This window comes from Mus musculus, chromosome 1, assembly GCF_000001635.26.
Source record: "Mus musculus strain C57BL/6J chromosome 1, GRCm38.p6 C57BL/6J".
Taxonomy (NCBI): Eukaryota; Metazoa; Chordata; class Mammalia; order Rodentia; family Muridae; genus Mus; species Mus musculus.
The window spans coordinates 180,226,637-180,239,343 of record NC_000067.6 but is presented as its reverse complement, the minus strand read 5'-3'; the positions used below and the strand labels follow the sequence as shown (position 1 = coordinate 180,239,343).

General features: G+C 52.0%; 1 protein-coding gene across 5 annotated transcripts in view; it reads left to right on the top strand.

Annotated features, from left to right (window-relative positions):
- Psen2 (presenilin 2) overlaps positions 1–12,340 on the top strand; it is a 36,464-nt gene extending 24,124 nt beyond the window's left edge. For 3 of the 5 annotated variants that reach the window (XM_011238776.3, NM_001128605.1, NM_011183.3), the window contains exons 4-11: positions 330–471; positions 3,366–3,433; positions 4,135–4,355; positions 5,635–5,733; positions 9,419–9,502; positions 9,857–9,958; positions 10,383–10,501; positions 11,616–12,340. In XM_011238776.3, the coding sequence (XP_011237078.1) occupies positions 330–471; positions 3,366–3,433; positions 4,135–4,355; positions 5,635–5,733; positions 9,419–9,502; positions 9,857–9,958; positions 10,383–10,501; positions 11,616–11,771 (991 nt within the window). In that variant the 3' untranslated portion in view covers positions 11,772–12,340. Of the gene's footprint in view, positions 1–329; positions 472–3,365; positions 3,434–4,134; positions 4,356–5,634; positions 5,734–9,418; positions 9,503–9,856; positions 9,964–10,382; positions 10,502–11,615 lie in introns of all 5 variants that reach the window. The other 2 variants (XR_373599.4, XM_006496712.3) reach the window with 2 other exon arrangements.
- The last annotated feature ends 367 nt before the right edge of the window (positions 12,341–12,707 follow it).

Genomic DNA, 12,707 nt, shown 5'->3' with positions numbered 1-12,707 from the left:
GAAGCAGGCAGCCACTCTCTTCATTCAGTAGGAGCCAGAGCTGAGGGCCTGGAGGTAGGAGAGTCAAGTGGAGGAGCAAGATCTCAATGAGGTACAGACTGTCGATTCTGCCATGATGGTTCCATTTGTCGGAGCACTGCAAGCCACTGACCGGAAGAGGCAGAAGCCACTCACACAGATAGTGATGGCCCCATCAGGGCCCAGCCAGTGCAAAGGTTCTAACAGAGCAGCGTGGGGTTTCTAGGGGCTCCGTGGTCAGCCTGGGGGGTCACTGAGATGGGAGTGTCCTGGAGCAGCAGATACCAAGTCTCTTCTGGTGACCTCTTCAGCATCTACACGCCCTTCACGGAGGACACGCCCTCGGTGGGCCAGCGGCTCCTCAACTCCGTGCTTAACACCCTCATCATGATCAGCGTCATCGTAGTCATGACCATCTTCCTCGTGGTACTCTACAAGTATCGATGCTACAAGGTGAGGCCCGTGACCCTCAACCCCTCTGCCCCTGCCCTGCCTGCCTCTACCCAACCCCTGCTGGGATGTGGCTGGAGCTACTACCGCACGGCAACTTTCTCAAAACCTATCCTGGTGCCTTCTCTCCTCAGAATAGATTGCCTCTTTGTGCTCTCTGGCACTGTGGGACGATGACCAAGTGCTGACTTTTAAACTGTACGCCCCCCCCCCACCCACTGTCTTCTGTGCTCCTCACCACAGTGTTTCTGATACACACTCCTGCTCTGAAGTTGGTTTTACTTCTTCTGAAGTTCTGTTTTAGTTTCCCTCACCCCAAGACCTTCTCTCTGGGCTTATTTTCAATCTTTCTCTCTCCCGTTAGATAGGCCTGAGTTAAGGTCTTCTGGTCCCGGGAAGCCTGTGAGTTGGGTTCTCCTTTGGATCTTGAGCCTCTCTGTGTGACCCCAGTTATAGACAACATCACCCCCAAAGGTGCTGTACCTCCCCCACCTCAAGCTCCCCAAATGGGGATTGAAGTTCTGACCCTTGTCCGTGCTAGTAAAATGTACCACTGAGCGGTACCCTCACCCCGTGTTGGAAGCGGGGCATGCGCCTGTCATGATCAGGAGTCCGCTCTCCTTTTATCATGTGGGTCCTAGGGATTAAACTCAGGTCAGGCTTGGCAGCAAGCACCTTCACCCTCTGGGCTATCTCTCCAGCCCACTTCTACAATTCTCTGTAATTAGAGGTCTTGCTAAGTCAACTGGGCAATCCTCCTGCCTCAGCTTCACCAGTTAAACAGACCTGTATTACTAGACCTAACTGTGCCACCAGCTTTTAGACCCTGGTTTTAGGCAGCAGGCTTTGAAACATGAAAGGCCACAGGGAGGGGAGCTAGGCATTACCTATCCAAAACTGCTGCCACGGGCAAAACGTGGGCCCTTGTGTTCTGGCTGCTGTGTCCGTGGAGCAGGAAAAGAAGAGGAGGCCGTGGTTCAGGGAGGGAGCTGGCTATTGGCTCAGCTGGCTCAAATGGGGAGGAACCATGGAAAGGAGTCCCAGGACATGTTCCTGAAGCTGACATCACCAGTTACATCTGTCCATGTAAAGGAGGCAGGGTTCCCATGGATACTCCAGAGAGAGGAAGGGAAAGGGCACGGGGAGTCTGGGGGAAGACTGCTTGTTTGTATATATAGAGAACATGGTAACAAACTAGGAACAGCAAGGGAATGACCGTGCTGTTGTCAGTACATGTCATAGGGCCAGTCCCAACAGAGTGGCTTGACCATCCGTTCAGTCAGGGTCATTGGGAAGTTCCGAGATGACATTGCCCAGACAAGCAAGTCATAGTTGGGATAAAGAGACTGAATAGGTTATAAAGGCCACGCCGTCCCTTCCTTCTCAGGCTGGTGTGCAGCCCAGCTGTGGCCCTTCCTCCAGGAAGACTGCTGGAGACCCAGTGGGCTGAGCTGGTGACCGCGGACAGTCCTTAAGTGAAGGGGGCTAGGAGGAAGCGGTACCATCTTACCCTTGATGGTTGAGTCTTGTTTTTGACCCCTCCATGCTCAGCCAGGAAAGAAAAGACAGCTCTCCCGAGGACGGACCTGTCTGGAGTTCCTTAGTGGGAAGGGACTTCCCTTCTGTCAAGCCCCTCAGGAGACTTGCCCTCACCACTCAGTCTAAACAGCGGCCAGTGAGCTGCCTGACATTTGGACCAGCGTGACCCTCATCCTACCTGCTATCTATTGTCTGTTTCTGAGATGTCTTTCTATGGCAATTGTGCAGGCTCCCTTCAGAGGTAGGGTGGAGTCTGCATGTTTAGATTGCCAGCCTGTGCACACAATGAGAGGGCAGTGGTGACCTACCACAGGCTGGGGGTCAGCAGACCCTTAGGACTCTCGCCTCTTCCAGACACTTGAAGGTGACTAGGGAGAACTGGCTGAGGGGTCTGCCTTTCCTGTGTAGCTGAGAAGGCTGTCCAGGGCTTCAGGCCACAGAGGTGCTGTATACATGTGACACTAGCCTTAGCAGTGGAACCTGTGTGTCTGTCAGTCCTAACAAGCCAGGTTTGGCTGTTTATCATCCACAAGCTAATTAAAAAACCCAAGTTAATAGTAAAATACCAAAAATGGGAGATTTACCCAATGTGGCCACATTGGAAAGTGGGACAAAGAGATCCAGTGACCCCCCCCCAAATCTATTGATACCCCCACCCCCATCTCCTAACATGAGGGTAGGTAGGGTTTAAGTAGAAGGTAAGAGATAGTTGTAACTAAGTGGTCCTGGTCAAGGCATGGCTCTGCCCACCCTTGCCTGGACTTCCCTTTCATTCTGATGTACTGTCAGAAGTATATGAAATCCCTTCTCTGTGGACCAGTCCCTTTGGCTGGTACCAGGCTTCAGTGTTTTCCTTTTGGAAGCATGAAATTGCTAGGGGAATTCTAAATCCTTGGGGTCCATCATTTGGGTTTTCGAAACAGAGTTTCTGTGTGGCCCTGCTTGTCCTGGAACTCACTCTGTCAACCAGGCTGGCCTCAAACTCAGAGATGCCTCTGCCTCTGCCTCTGCCTCTGCCTCTGCCTCTGCCTCTGCCTCTGCCTCTGCCTCTGCCTCTGCCTCTGCCTCTGCCTCTGCCTCTGCCTCTGCCTCTGCCTCTGCCTCTGCCTCTGCCTCTGCCTCTGCCTCTGCCTCTGCCTCTGCCTCTGCCTCTGCCTCTGCCTCTGCCTCTGCCTCTGCCTCTGCCTCTGCCTCTGCCTCAAGTACTAGGATCAAAGGTGTGCACCATTGCAGCACCATGGGGTCCATCATTTCAATCCTTTGGTGGTCAAAGGGAAGGGTGGATGGAAGTATCTCTCTCGATGGAGTGTCTTCATCCTGTTGGGGGTTACAGTGGTCCTCTTGTTTCTGTTATCCAGTTCATCCATGGCTGGCTGATCATGTCCTCCCTGATGCTCCTCTTCTTGTTCACCTACATCTACCTCGGGTGAGTGCCGGCTGGTGAGCAGCCTCCTGTGCCGCTTGCAGCTGCCTGAGAGGGACCTGGGCAGTGGAAGGGTCCTCAGAGTCCGCTGCCGGGCTCTGGTCTCCAGGCTTTGGCCTAGGAGTAGACTCTGTATGCTGTCCCAGGGTTGGTTTTTTTTTTTTTTTTTTTTTTTTTTTTTTTTTTTTTTTTTTTTTTTCTGGCTCCTGATTTAAAATAAGCAAAGGAAGCTGGACTGGTGAAGCCTTCTCAGAATGCACTGAGCAGGTGGAAACCCCCCAGAGTCACATTCTACGTGTGTGTGTGTGTGTGTGTGTGTGTGTGTGTATAAGCCGGGGGTGCTTCCTAGCTTATCTGCCCTTTTGCCCTTTGATTTTTGACATCAGCCGGAAGGCTGAAAGAGAAACACTTTTTTCAGGACCTCATCTTTGCACATGGCTTTCCAAGTGGGTCCATCACATAGTCATGTGGCCCACCAGCTATTGATACACTCCCTGGTACATTCCAGAAAATATTGAGTAGTTAGTTGTGGGGTTGATGGGAATGTTGTGAATTAAACCTAGACTGGGACGTGTGTGTGTGTGTGTGTGTGTGTGTGTGTGTGTGTGTGTGTGTGTGTGTGTGCTGTGCGTCAAGCAACTTAGAGTGTGGCACCTCTCCCCACCCCTGAGTGCCCCATACCCTGTTCTACCTTGGGCCTACAGGGAAGTGCTCAAGACCTACAATGTGGCCATGGACTATCCCACACTCTTCCTGGCTGTCTGGAACTTCGGGGCAGTGGGCATGGTGTGCATCCACTGGAAGGGGCCTCTGGTGCTGCAGCAGGCTTACCTTATTGTGATCAGCGCACTCATGGCCCTGGTGTTCATCAAGTACCTGCCGGAGTGGTCTGCCTGGGTCATCTTGGGTGCCATCTCTGTGTACGGTAGGTCGCTTGGGCCTGGTGGGAACTGGGGTGGGTCTGGCTCATTGATGGAGCGGTGTCTCAAGTGCTCTTGCATTGCTGTGACCAAAGTCATTGACAGAAGCTATGTAAGGGGAGAAAGTTTTCTTGGGCTCCCAGTTTCTGAGGGTGTCAGTCCGTCACAGGAGGGAAGGCAGGGGGAGTGGCTCAGTAGGAGCGAGTGGCAGAAGCTCCCTGTAGTGGATCAGGAAGCAGAGCGTTTACCAGAGCTAGGGCCTGGGCTGGGGCTAACCTTCAAAAGGCCACCCCAGTGATCTGCATCCCTTAGCTAGTCCCTACCTCCTACTGATCCCAAAGCTCCCTAAAATACTGACACCAGCTAGAGATTAAGCACTCAAAACATGAGTGTCTTAGTTTGGGTTTTACTGCTGTGAACAGACACCACGACCAAGGCAACTCTTATAAGGACATTTAATTGGGGCTGGCTTTCAGGTTCAGAGGTTCAGTCCATTATCATCAAGGCAGGAGCATGGCAGCGTGCAGGTAGGCATGGTGCAGGAGGAGCTGAGAGTTCTACATCTTCATCTGAAGGCTGCTAGCAGATACTGGCTTCCAGGCAGTTAGGACAAGGATCTTAAAGCCCACGCCCACAGTGACACACCTACTCCAACAAGGTCATACCTACTCCAGCAGGGCCACATCTTCTAATAGTGCCACTCCCTGGGCCGAGTATATACAAACCATCCTGAGTCTTTAGGGGACATTTCACATTCACATGATAACAAGTGGGAAGGCACACAGGACATTCCCCTCCTGTCCTAAGAATGAAAACCTTCCTTCCTTCTTCTGTGATACTTGAAGCACATACCCCAAGTGACCACTCCCACTGCCCACATTTGCCGCTCATCAAGCAGCCTGCAAACTGAGCCCCTGATTCCTCAGGGCGGGCTTGGGTGCCCCGTGACGCTGTCTGTCACCACCTTCACTGCTAGCTGCTGCTGAGGTAGCATGAGCGCCATGGCCAGGGCTGCAACTCCCATTTTAAGGATGAGAAATCTGAGGCTTCGGGAAGAAAGACTTCCGAGCCTGTCTTCTGGGTCTCAGTACCTCGCTCTATCCACTCTGCAGCTACCTGCTTCGGCTCCATCAATGCAAACTGGATAAGTGGCCTTGGGACCCAAGTCCAGCAGCATGGTGGCCCAGAGTTCACTTAGGTTCCTGGTGATGGAGGGGTGGTTCTCTGTGCTGCTTGGGAATAAAGGGCCCCTTGAATATAACAAGGATGTCTCTGTTTTCCCAGATCTCGTGGCCGTGCTGTGCCCCAAAGGGCCACTGAGGATGCTGGTGGAAACTGCCCAGGAGAGAAATGAGCCCATATTTCCTGCCCTGATATACTCATGTGAGTGGTCCCATGCCTCTGCCAGACACTGGGGGGTCAGCAGGTGGCCTTTCGTGGAGGCGTGGAAGTGGGCCGTGGTTTTGATATCTGACAGGTTATATATTCTATCTTAACCAAAGATGAGGGTCTTATCATAACACTGAGGTCGCCACCTGCAGGAGGGTTCCACCTCTGGAGACCATGGTGGGCTGGATCTCACTCAGAAAGAAGATTGGGAAATCAGGGTTGGAGGTGGGATACTAGAGGGGTGTGGACAGTCCCGTGGCTATATTCTGTCCACCATCTGGCAGTCTGCATTGGCTATAGACCACATCGCATGAACATGCCACCTTCAGAGGCTTGTAGCCACCACTCAGCCCTGCAGGCTTTGGAGGGCAGGGCCCCCCACTTCCCTCTGGGGTTCATGGACAGTGGCTTAGAGTGGACGTTAGTCATTTCTAAAGAGAAGGCACAGGGATTGGCCCTGGCCTTGGGTCATGTCAGAGGGATGTGGGATTATACATGTATTTGACAGATGTTCCTACTTACCCGTAGCTCCTGTGTGTGGCATAGAGGTCTCACAGGAGGCATGGTTATGTGAGTTCACCAGTGATGTTCACTCCCTGTGGTAGCAGTGGCCGCTATCTGAGTATAGAGCCTGTGATTCTGGGGTTCTGGTGCCTCGGGTACCCTGGAAGCCCGCTGCTGAGCCGGGTAATCCCAATAGACGATGAATGAAGCTTAGAGTGGAGAATTGCCTGCAGCATGCCCCTTGGCTTGAAAGCATGTCCCAGAAATGTTCTAAGGATAAGGGGCAGATGGCTCTGGTCAGTCTGAGTGCCTGAGGCTGGGCGTTTCCTTATGTGCAAAGGAGGTTTGTATCCATAGAGAATTCATTCTTGGATGGAGGATGGAGGTAAACTAAGGAAGTAGATGGATGTAAGTAGGTATTTTACAGAAGGTGGCAGGTGCTCTGTTGAAGACAAGGGAGGGCTAGAGGTCAAGGACTTCACAGCCAAGTTTTGCAAAAGATGGCCAAGCAGACCTCATTCATAGCTCACACTTGACCAGAAAAACCTGACTTCTTATGTAGGGGTTAGCATTAGGTACAAATCTGGAGGCCAGCGGGTGAGGAAAGGGAGGCAGCTGGTACAAAGACCCCGAGGTAGGCTTGGGCGTGGGCTGGGGCTAGGTGTGCTCAGGGAGAGAGTCCAGTGCGACTAGAGCAGACAGGAAAGGTAGGAGGGGAAGGTCTGGACAGTATGAGCCCTGCAGACCACAGTGTGACACAATGGCCCATCTTCCTGAAGGAAATGTAAGCCCCTGAAAGACTGGGACAGCAGCACAATCCAGAGCCGGTTTGGACACGGAGAAACAACCCAGGAAGGGCCCAGTGGAGACTGTGGGGTGCCGTGAATTCTGGGGCAGTTTGCAAGCAAGACTTGCTGGGGTTGTAAGACGGAGCCAAGGTTAATGGCAGTGCTTTGTATCCGAGGAACAAGGAAGACATATTGCCTTTTGCAGAGAAGGGGCCAGGCTGGTGAGCCAGGGATGCTGTGTGGGTGTGGGTATGTGGGGGGGGGCGATATTAAGCCTGGGCTTTGGATTTTGTGGAGTGTGGAAATCTCAGCAGGGAACTGGAAACAGGAAGTAATAAACTCTGAAGAGAGGCTAAGCTGGAGAGAGACAGTTCAGTGAGTTGTTCCATTGTGCCCATATACCCAAGAGGATCAAAGCAGGCAGAGTTCAAACAAGCATGTGCACATTGTGTCTGTATCAGTTTCATTCACAGGAATTCAAAGCTCCAAGTGTCAGTGGATGACTGAAATATGGTAATTCCATACAACAGAGTATCATTTCCCCTTACAAAAGAAGGAAACTCTGACCCACGTGATATGGGCGAGCCTTGAGGACCCTGGGATAAGTGAATTGAGCTATCGACAAAAGGACAGGCATGGTGTGATTAAGGAGGCAGCAAGAGGAGGCAAAGTCACAGACGTAAAATAGAGTGGGTGCTTGATACAGTGGCCGAGGCAGGGAGGGACCATCAGTGAGCTTGGATTCCCATCTTGTAAGGTTTAGAGCTGGGTTTTTTTTCGCAGATCTGAATACACAGGGATGCAGGCACTGCATTTAAAAGTGTTTAGTTTGGGTGTGCATACGTGTCTGTATGAGCATACGATCATGCATACACCCCATGTACAGAGGCCAGAAGGAAGACATCCGCTCCCTCAGAGCTAGTATGAGAGGCATTTACAGGGCCACTGGCTTGTTAAAGGGCACAGGAGTGTGAGCCCTGCTTCTCATGATTGAGCAGCAAGTGCTCTCAGCCACCGAGCCAGCTCTTCAGCCTCAGGACTGAAAATCATTTCCTTTTTTTAAAAAATTGGTTGTTTTATTAATTTACATTTCAAATGCCCCCCTTCCCGGTTTCCCCTCCTCAAACCCCACCATTCCATCCCACCTCCCCTTGCCTCTATGAGGGTGCTCCCTACCCACCCACCCACTCCCGCCTCACTGCTCTAGCATCCCCCTATGCTGGGGCATTGAGCTTCCACAGAGCCAAGAGCTTCTCCTCCCACTGATGTCAGATAAGGCCATCCTCTGCTACATATGCAGCTGGAGCCCATAGGTCCCTTCATGTGTACTCTTGGTTGGTAGTTTAGTCCCTGGGAGCTCTGGGGGGGGGTCTGGTTAGTTGACATTGTTGTTCTTCCTATGGGGTTGCAAACCCCTTCATCTCCTCCAAGGACTGAATTTTTAAAAACTTGTTTTGAAAAGATTTGCCCTGCAAATGTTAGTTTGCCTGCAGTACCCATGGAGGCCACAAGAGGGCATTGGATTCCCGTTGAATTGAAGTTACAGACTCTTGTGAGCTGCCATGTGGGTGCTGGGAAGTGAACCCAGGACCTCTTCAAGCGGTTTTTAACCACAGCCCTCTCTCTAACCCCTATGGTTACATTTTTATGTTGCACTTCCTTTTAAAGACAATCTAGGTTCTAGCTGCAGTGGCCTGAGGACAGACAGGCTTTTAGGTTTCTTCTGCCTTTTGACAGTCTTGATTGAAGGAGGGCAGCTGTAACTGTAACCAAAGGCAGCATTTTAAGTTCAGAAAAATCCCATGAAAGAATTTGGCAAGCAAGAGTAGTAGTTATAGTAGTAGTAGACAGGGCTCTAAAGGAAGGGTGGAGGGGTTCAACCGGTCAGTGTGAAAGCTGGAGACAGGTTTGTCTCCTAGAACACGGAGACACCAAAGTAGTTCTAGACGACAAAGATTATTTCTTACTTGGAGGCAGTGACGTTCCTGGACAGTGAGCAGACCGAAATTACTGTTGAAATGGTGCCACAAGAGCTATTTCATCATGTAAACAATTTCCACGCCTCCCTTTTTGTAATAAACTGAAGCCTGAAAAATAAGACACGTTTTTAAAGATGCAGTTCACCAAGCCGCTCACTGAGCACCATTATTGCCAGTGTTGCTTGAGAGGATTGCAAAAGGACAAAGGTGAAATGTCAGTCCCCACCTAGCCAGTGTCCCTGAACTTCACCCTCCCCTCCCCCTGACCCCCAGCCTCGATCAGCCAAGCCTGAGCACAGCCTCGGGACAGAGGTGCTCTGCAGGCTTTCTGGGGACATAGATAGCCCGGCTCCACTTCCTCCAGGTCAGTACTACCTGAGGCATTGTGTCCCTTTGCTCTTCCTGTAGCTGCCATGGTGTGGACGGTGGGCATGGCAAAGCTGGACCCCTCCTCTCAAGGAGCGCTGCAGCTCCCCTATGACCCAGAGATGGGTGAGTATGGGGTTCACAGCCATGTCCAGGGAACGCCTTGACTGCACCTTGCTTGGCAGGTCCCTCTGTGAATTAAGGTTCAGCATGGCAGAGTGGCACTGCCTGACGGCCAGACTCTGACACCTGTCTCAGAGAGGGAGTGAGGGGTAGATTGCCCCTCCCGAGCCTTAGTTTCCCACCTCAGTTTTGCTGGATGTTGGTGGTGGGCAGTTCCGGGGAGCCTTGACATGGGAGGGACCTGGCGAATCTTCTGGATTTTTGTACCATCTGACCAGCCTTTGTCTCTCCCTGCCACTCTTCATGCTATATGATGACGGTGGCGATGACGGCGGCCCTTTGTTCCTGGACACTTAGAAGAAGACTCCTACGACAGTTTTGGAGAACCCTCATACCCTGAAGCCTTCGAAGCCCCCCTGCCTGGCTACCCAGGGGAGGAGCTGGAGGAGGAGGAGGAAAGTAAGGTGCCCGCGTTCAGATGGCCTGCTTCACAAGTTTATTTAAAAATACCTTTAGTCAGATGCTATGCCAAACTGCACCGCAGCCTGCAGTCCCAGTGGTCTCTCCTAACCAAGTGACTCCCTGAGGTACCAGGCTTCTGCCTAGGCTGCCAGTCACTCAGTCCGTGGTCCCATCCCCACACCCCGATGCCCCCAGACTTTTTCTAGGAAGTCCATCTTGTCGCTAGTCTGCAATACTGCATACTGCAGCTGAGGGAATCTCTCATCACGACACTCTTGCTGGGTCGCTTGGCTCAAGTCCTGGCCCCTCACTTCCTTTTTTTTTTTCTTTTTTTTTTTTTTTTTTCTTTCTTTTGCCTGCTTCCTGCCGAGGTTTCCTATCAGTTGGATTGGACAGGGACCACTTTCTCTTCTCCACACAGGGGGCGTGAAGCTCGGCCTGGGAGACTTCATCTTCTACAGCGTCCTGGTGGGCAAGGCTGCAGCCACTGGCAACGGAGACTGGAACACTACGCTGGCCTGTTTTATCGCCATCCTCATTGTGAGTGGGCTGTGTGGTGGGTGTGGGCACTCGTGGGTCATTTATTGTTGCTGTCTCCCCTCTTAGGGCAAAGGCATCGAGGGGAGGGGTGTCCAAGGTGTGCTCCCTCCTGAGAGAGAGCACCCGGGATGGAGTGGGAGGCTTGGATCTCACTCACCATATGTATCTTATGCCAGGACCTGGATGAGAGCTTTAGGCCCTTGTCCCTTGGTTCCTCCGATCGTGGATTGTCTGAGATTTATGGGTGATGAAATAGCCAAAGGCTTTTACCCATGGAAGCAGGGAGGAGCGGAAAGGTCTCCCCTCCCATTCCACAGCTGCATATTCTCAGTGCCATCAGGACCCCAAGGGATGCTGAAACCTGGGTCTTCCAACCCCAGCAGTAGTCTGGAGGCTCTGATGGTTGGCACTCAAGCTGGGAGACATACCCTGCAATGTCATCTTAGAGGATGCTTCTTTTAGATGTCAGAAGAGTCCCTGAGAAGGCTGCAGCACCTTGTGCTGCCCTTAGGTGGGAGCCTGGTGCTTTGTCCAGTGACCAGAAGAGCTTGTCTCTGTCCACATGTGTGTCAGGGATGGGATAACAGACCTGGGGTTCCTCCCCTTCCATGCTGTCTGACTTGGGACCCGTTGTTCCAAGGGCAGGGCAGGCACTTTGGTGATTTGCCCTCACCCTAGACACCAAGGGTAGAGGTAGAAACGGCCACCACCATGCTTGCTTCCAAAGGGACGGCTTACACAACACCTATGATTTCATTGGTGACTGCTGCTGAGAATCTCAGAGGGTTTCATTTCAGCTCATCTGGGTCTCTTGTAAATGCAAACAAAATAAAACAACAAAACTCCAGTCCCTGGAGAGAGGCTCCCACCATCTATTTGCCCACTGTCCCTAGATGGGGAAGCCCTATGGCCTGTCCAGGGCTCTGTCCACCTAGTAACCAATATGCAGGTGTCCTGACTGGGGTGGGGGGGAGCCCTGCCCCGTGCATCTTGAGGGGCAATTGCATATCTCTAAGAGACAGCACATGTCTGTGGCCGTTCGGGCTAGTCTCAGGATTACACCACCCACAAGGTCATGTCACCGAGTTCCCTCACCTTGATGTCCTTCCTGCAGGGCTTGTGTCTCACCCTCCTGCTGCTTGCTGTGTTCAAGAAGGCTCTGCCCGCCCTCCCCATCTCCATCACCTTTGGACTCATCTTCTACTTCTCCACAGACAACCTGGTGCGCCCTTTCATGGACACTCTGGCCTCCCACCAGCTCTACATCTGACAGGAGCCAGGCGGAGGCTCCGAGAGCTATGGGGGCGTCACTGGATGCAGGTGTATAGTTTTACACTCTAGTGCCATATATTTTTTAAAGAAATTTTCTTTCCTTACAAAAGAAGAAGAAGAAAAAAAAAAAAAGAATAAAAACGTGTCGTGTTTACTTCGTGATGAGGAAGCAGAAGCCACCCTTCGGTGCTACCTGTCTTGTCACCAGACTGCAGCTTGCCTGTCGGAGCATCTGTGGCGCCGGTGGGATGCTTGGATGCTCAGCAAGCAAGCGTCTCTTCAGGGATGAGGTCGTGTGTGGAGCAGGTTGGGGAGGATGCAGGCCCCTGTCCACGTCTGTAAGTCTCCAGGGATGATCAGAAGGAACAGGTGCATTGTGGGAACCAGGAGGCGCCATCACCCTGACCAGAGGTGGAAAGCCCGTGTGCAGTCATGAATGTCCCCAGTGCTGTGTTTGTGATGTCTGTTACTTTAGAACCTTAGAAGCCAAGTCCTGTTCTTATTTCTGCAGTGACTGCTGGGAAGTGGCTTAATAATGATACCAATAAACAGATGCTCCTGCTGGAATGCTGGTGTTTGGCCCCTTTGTTCTCCGCTGTGTAGTGAGAGGGGCTAGGGGCGGGGCTTAACCCATTGTCTTAGGGTTTCTGTTCCTGCACAAATATCTTGACCTGACCAAGCTTAACTGCCTGGCCTCTCTGCACTGGGTTCTTTAACTAAAAAGTTCCATAACAGGGCATTGGGAGGTATTGGGACAAAACCTGCTGGAACCACATAGATCCCTGGCTATGGCTTTGGTAGGTTGTATGTGGGGTCAGAAATACTGCAAGGAAGTTGCTAAAAAGCTGAGTGGTTGCTTTGACAGATGTCCGTCCTTAGTAGAAGCCAGAAAGCCAAAGGGCTAGGGGGCCACCTGGGTTCAGAGTTGCTTCCG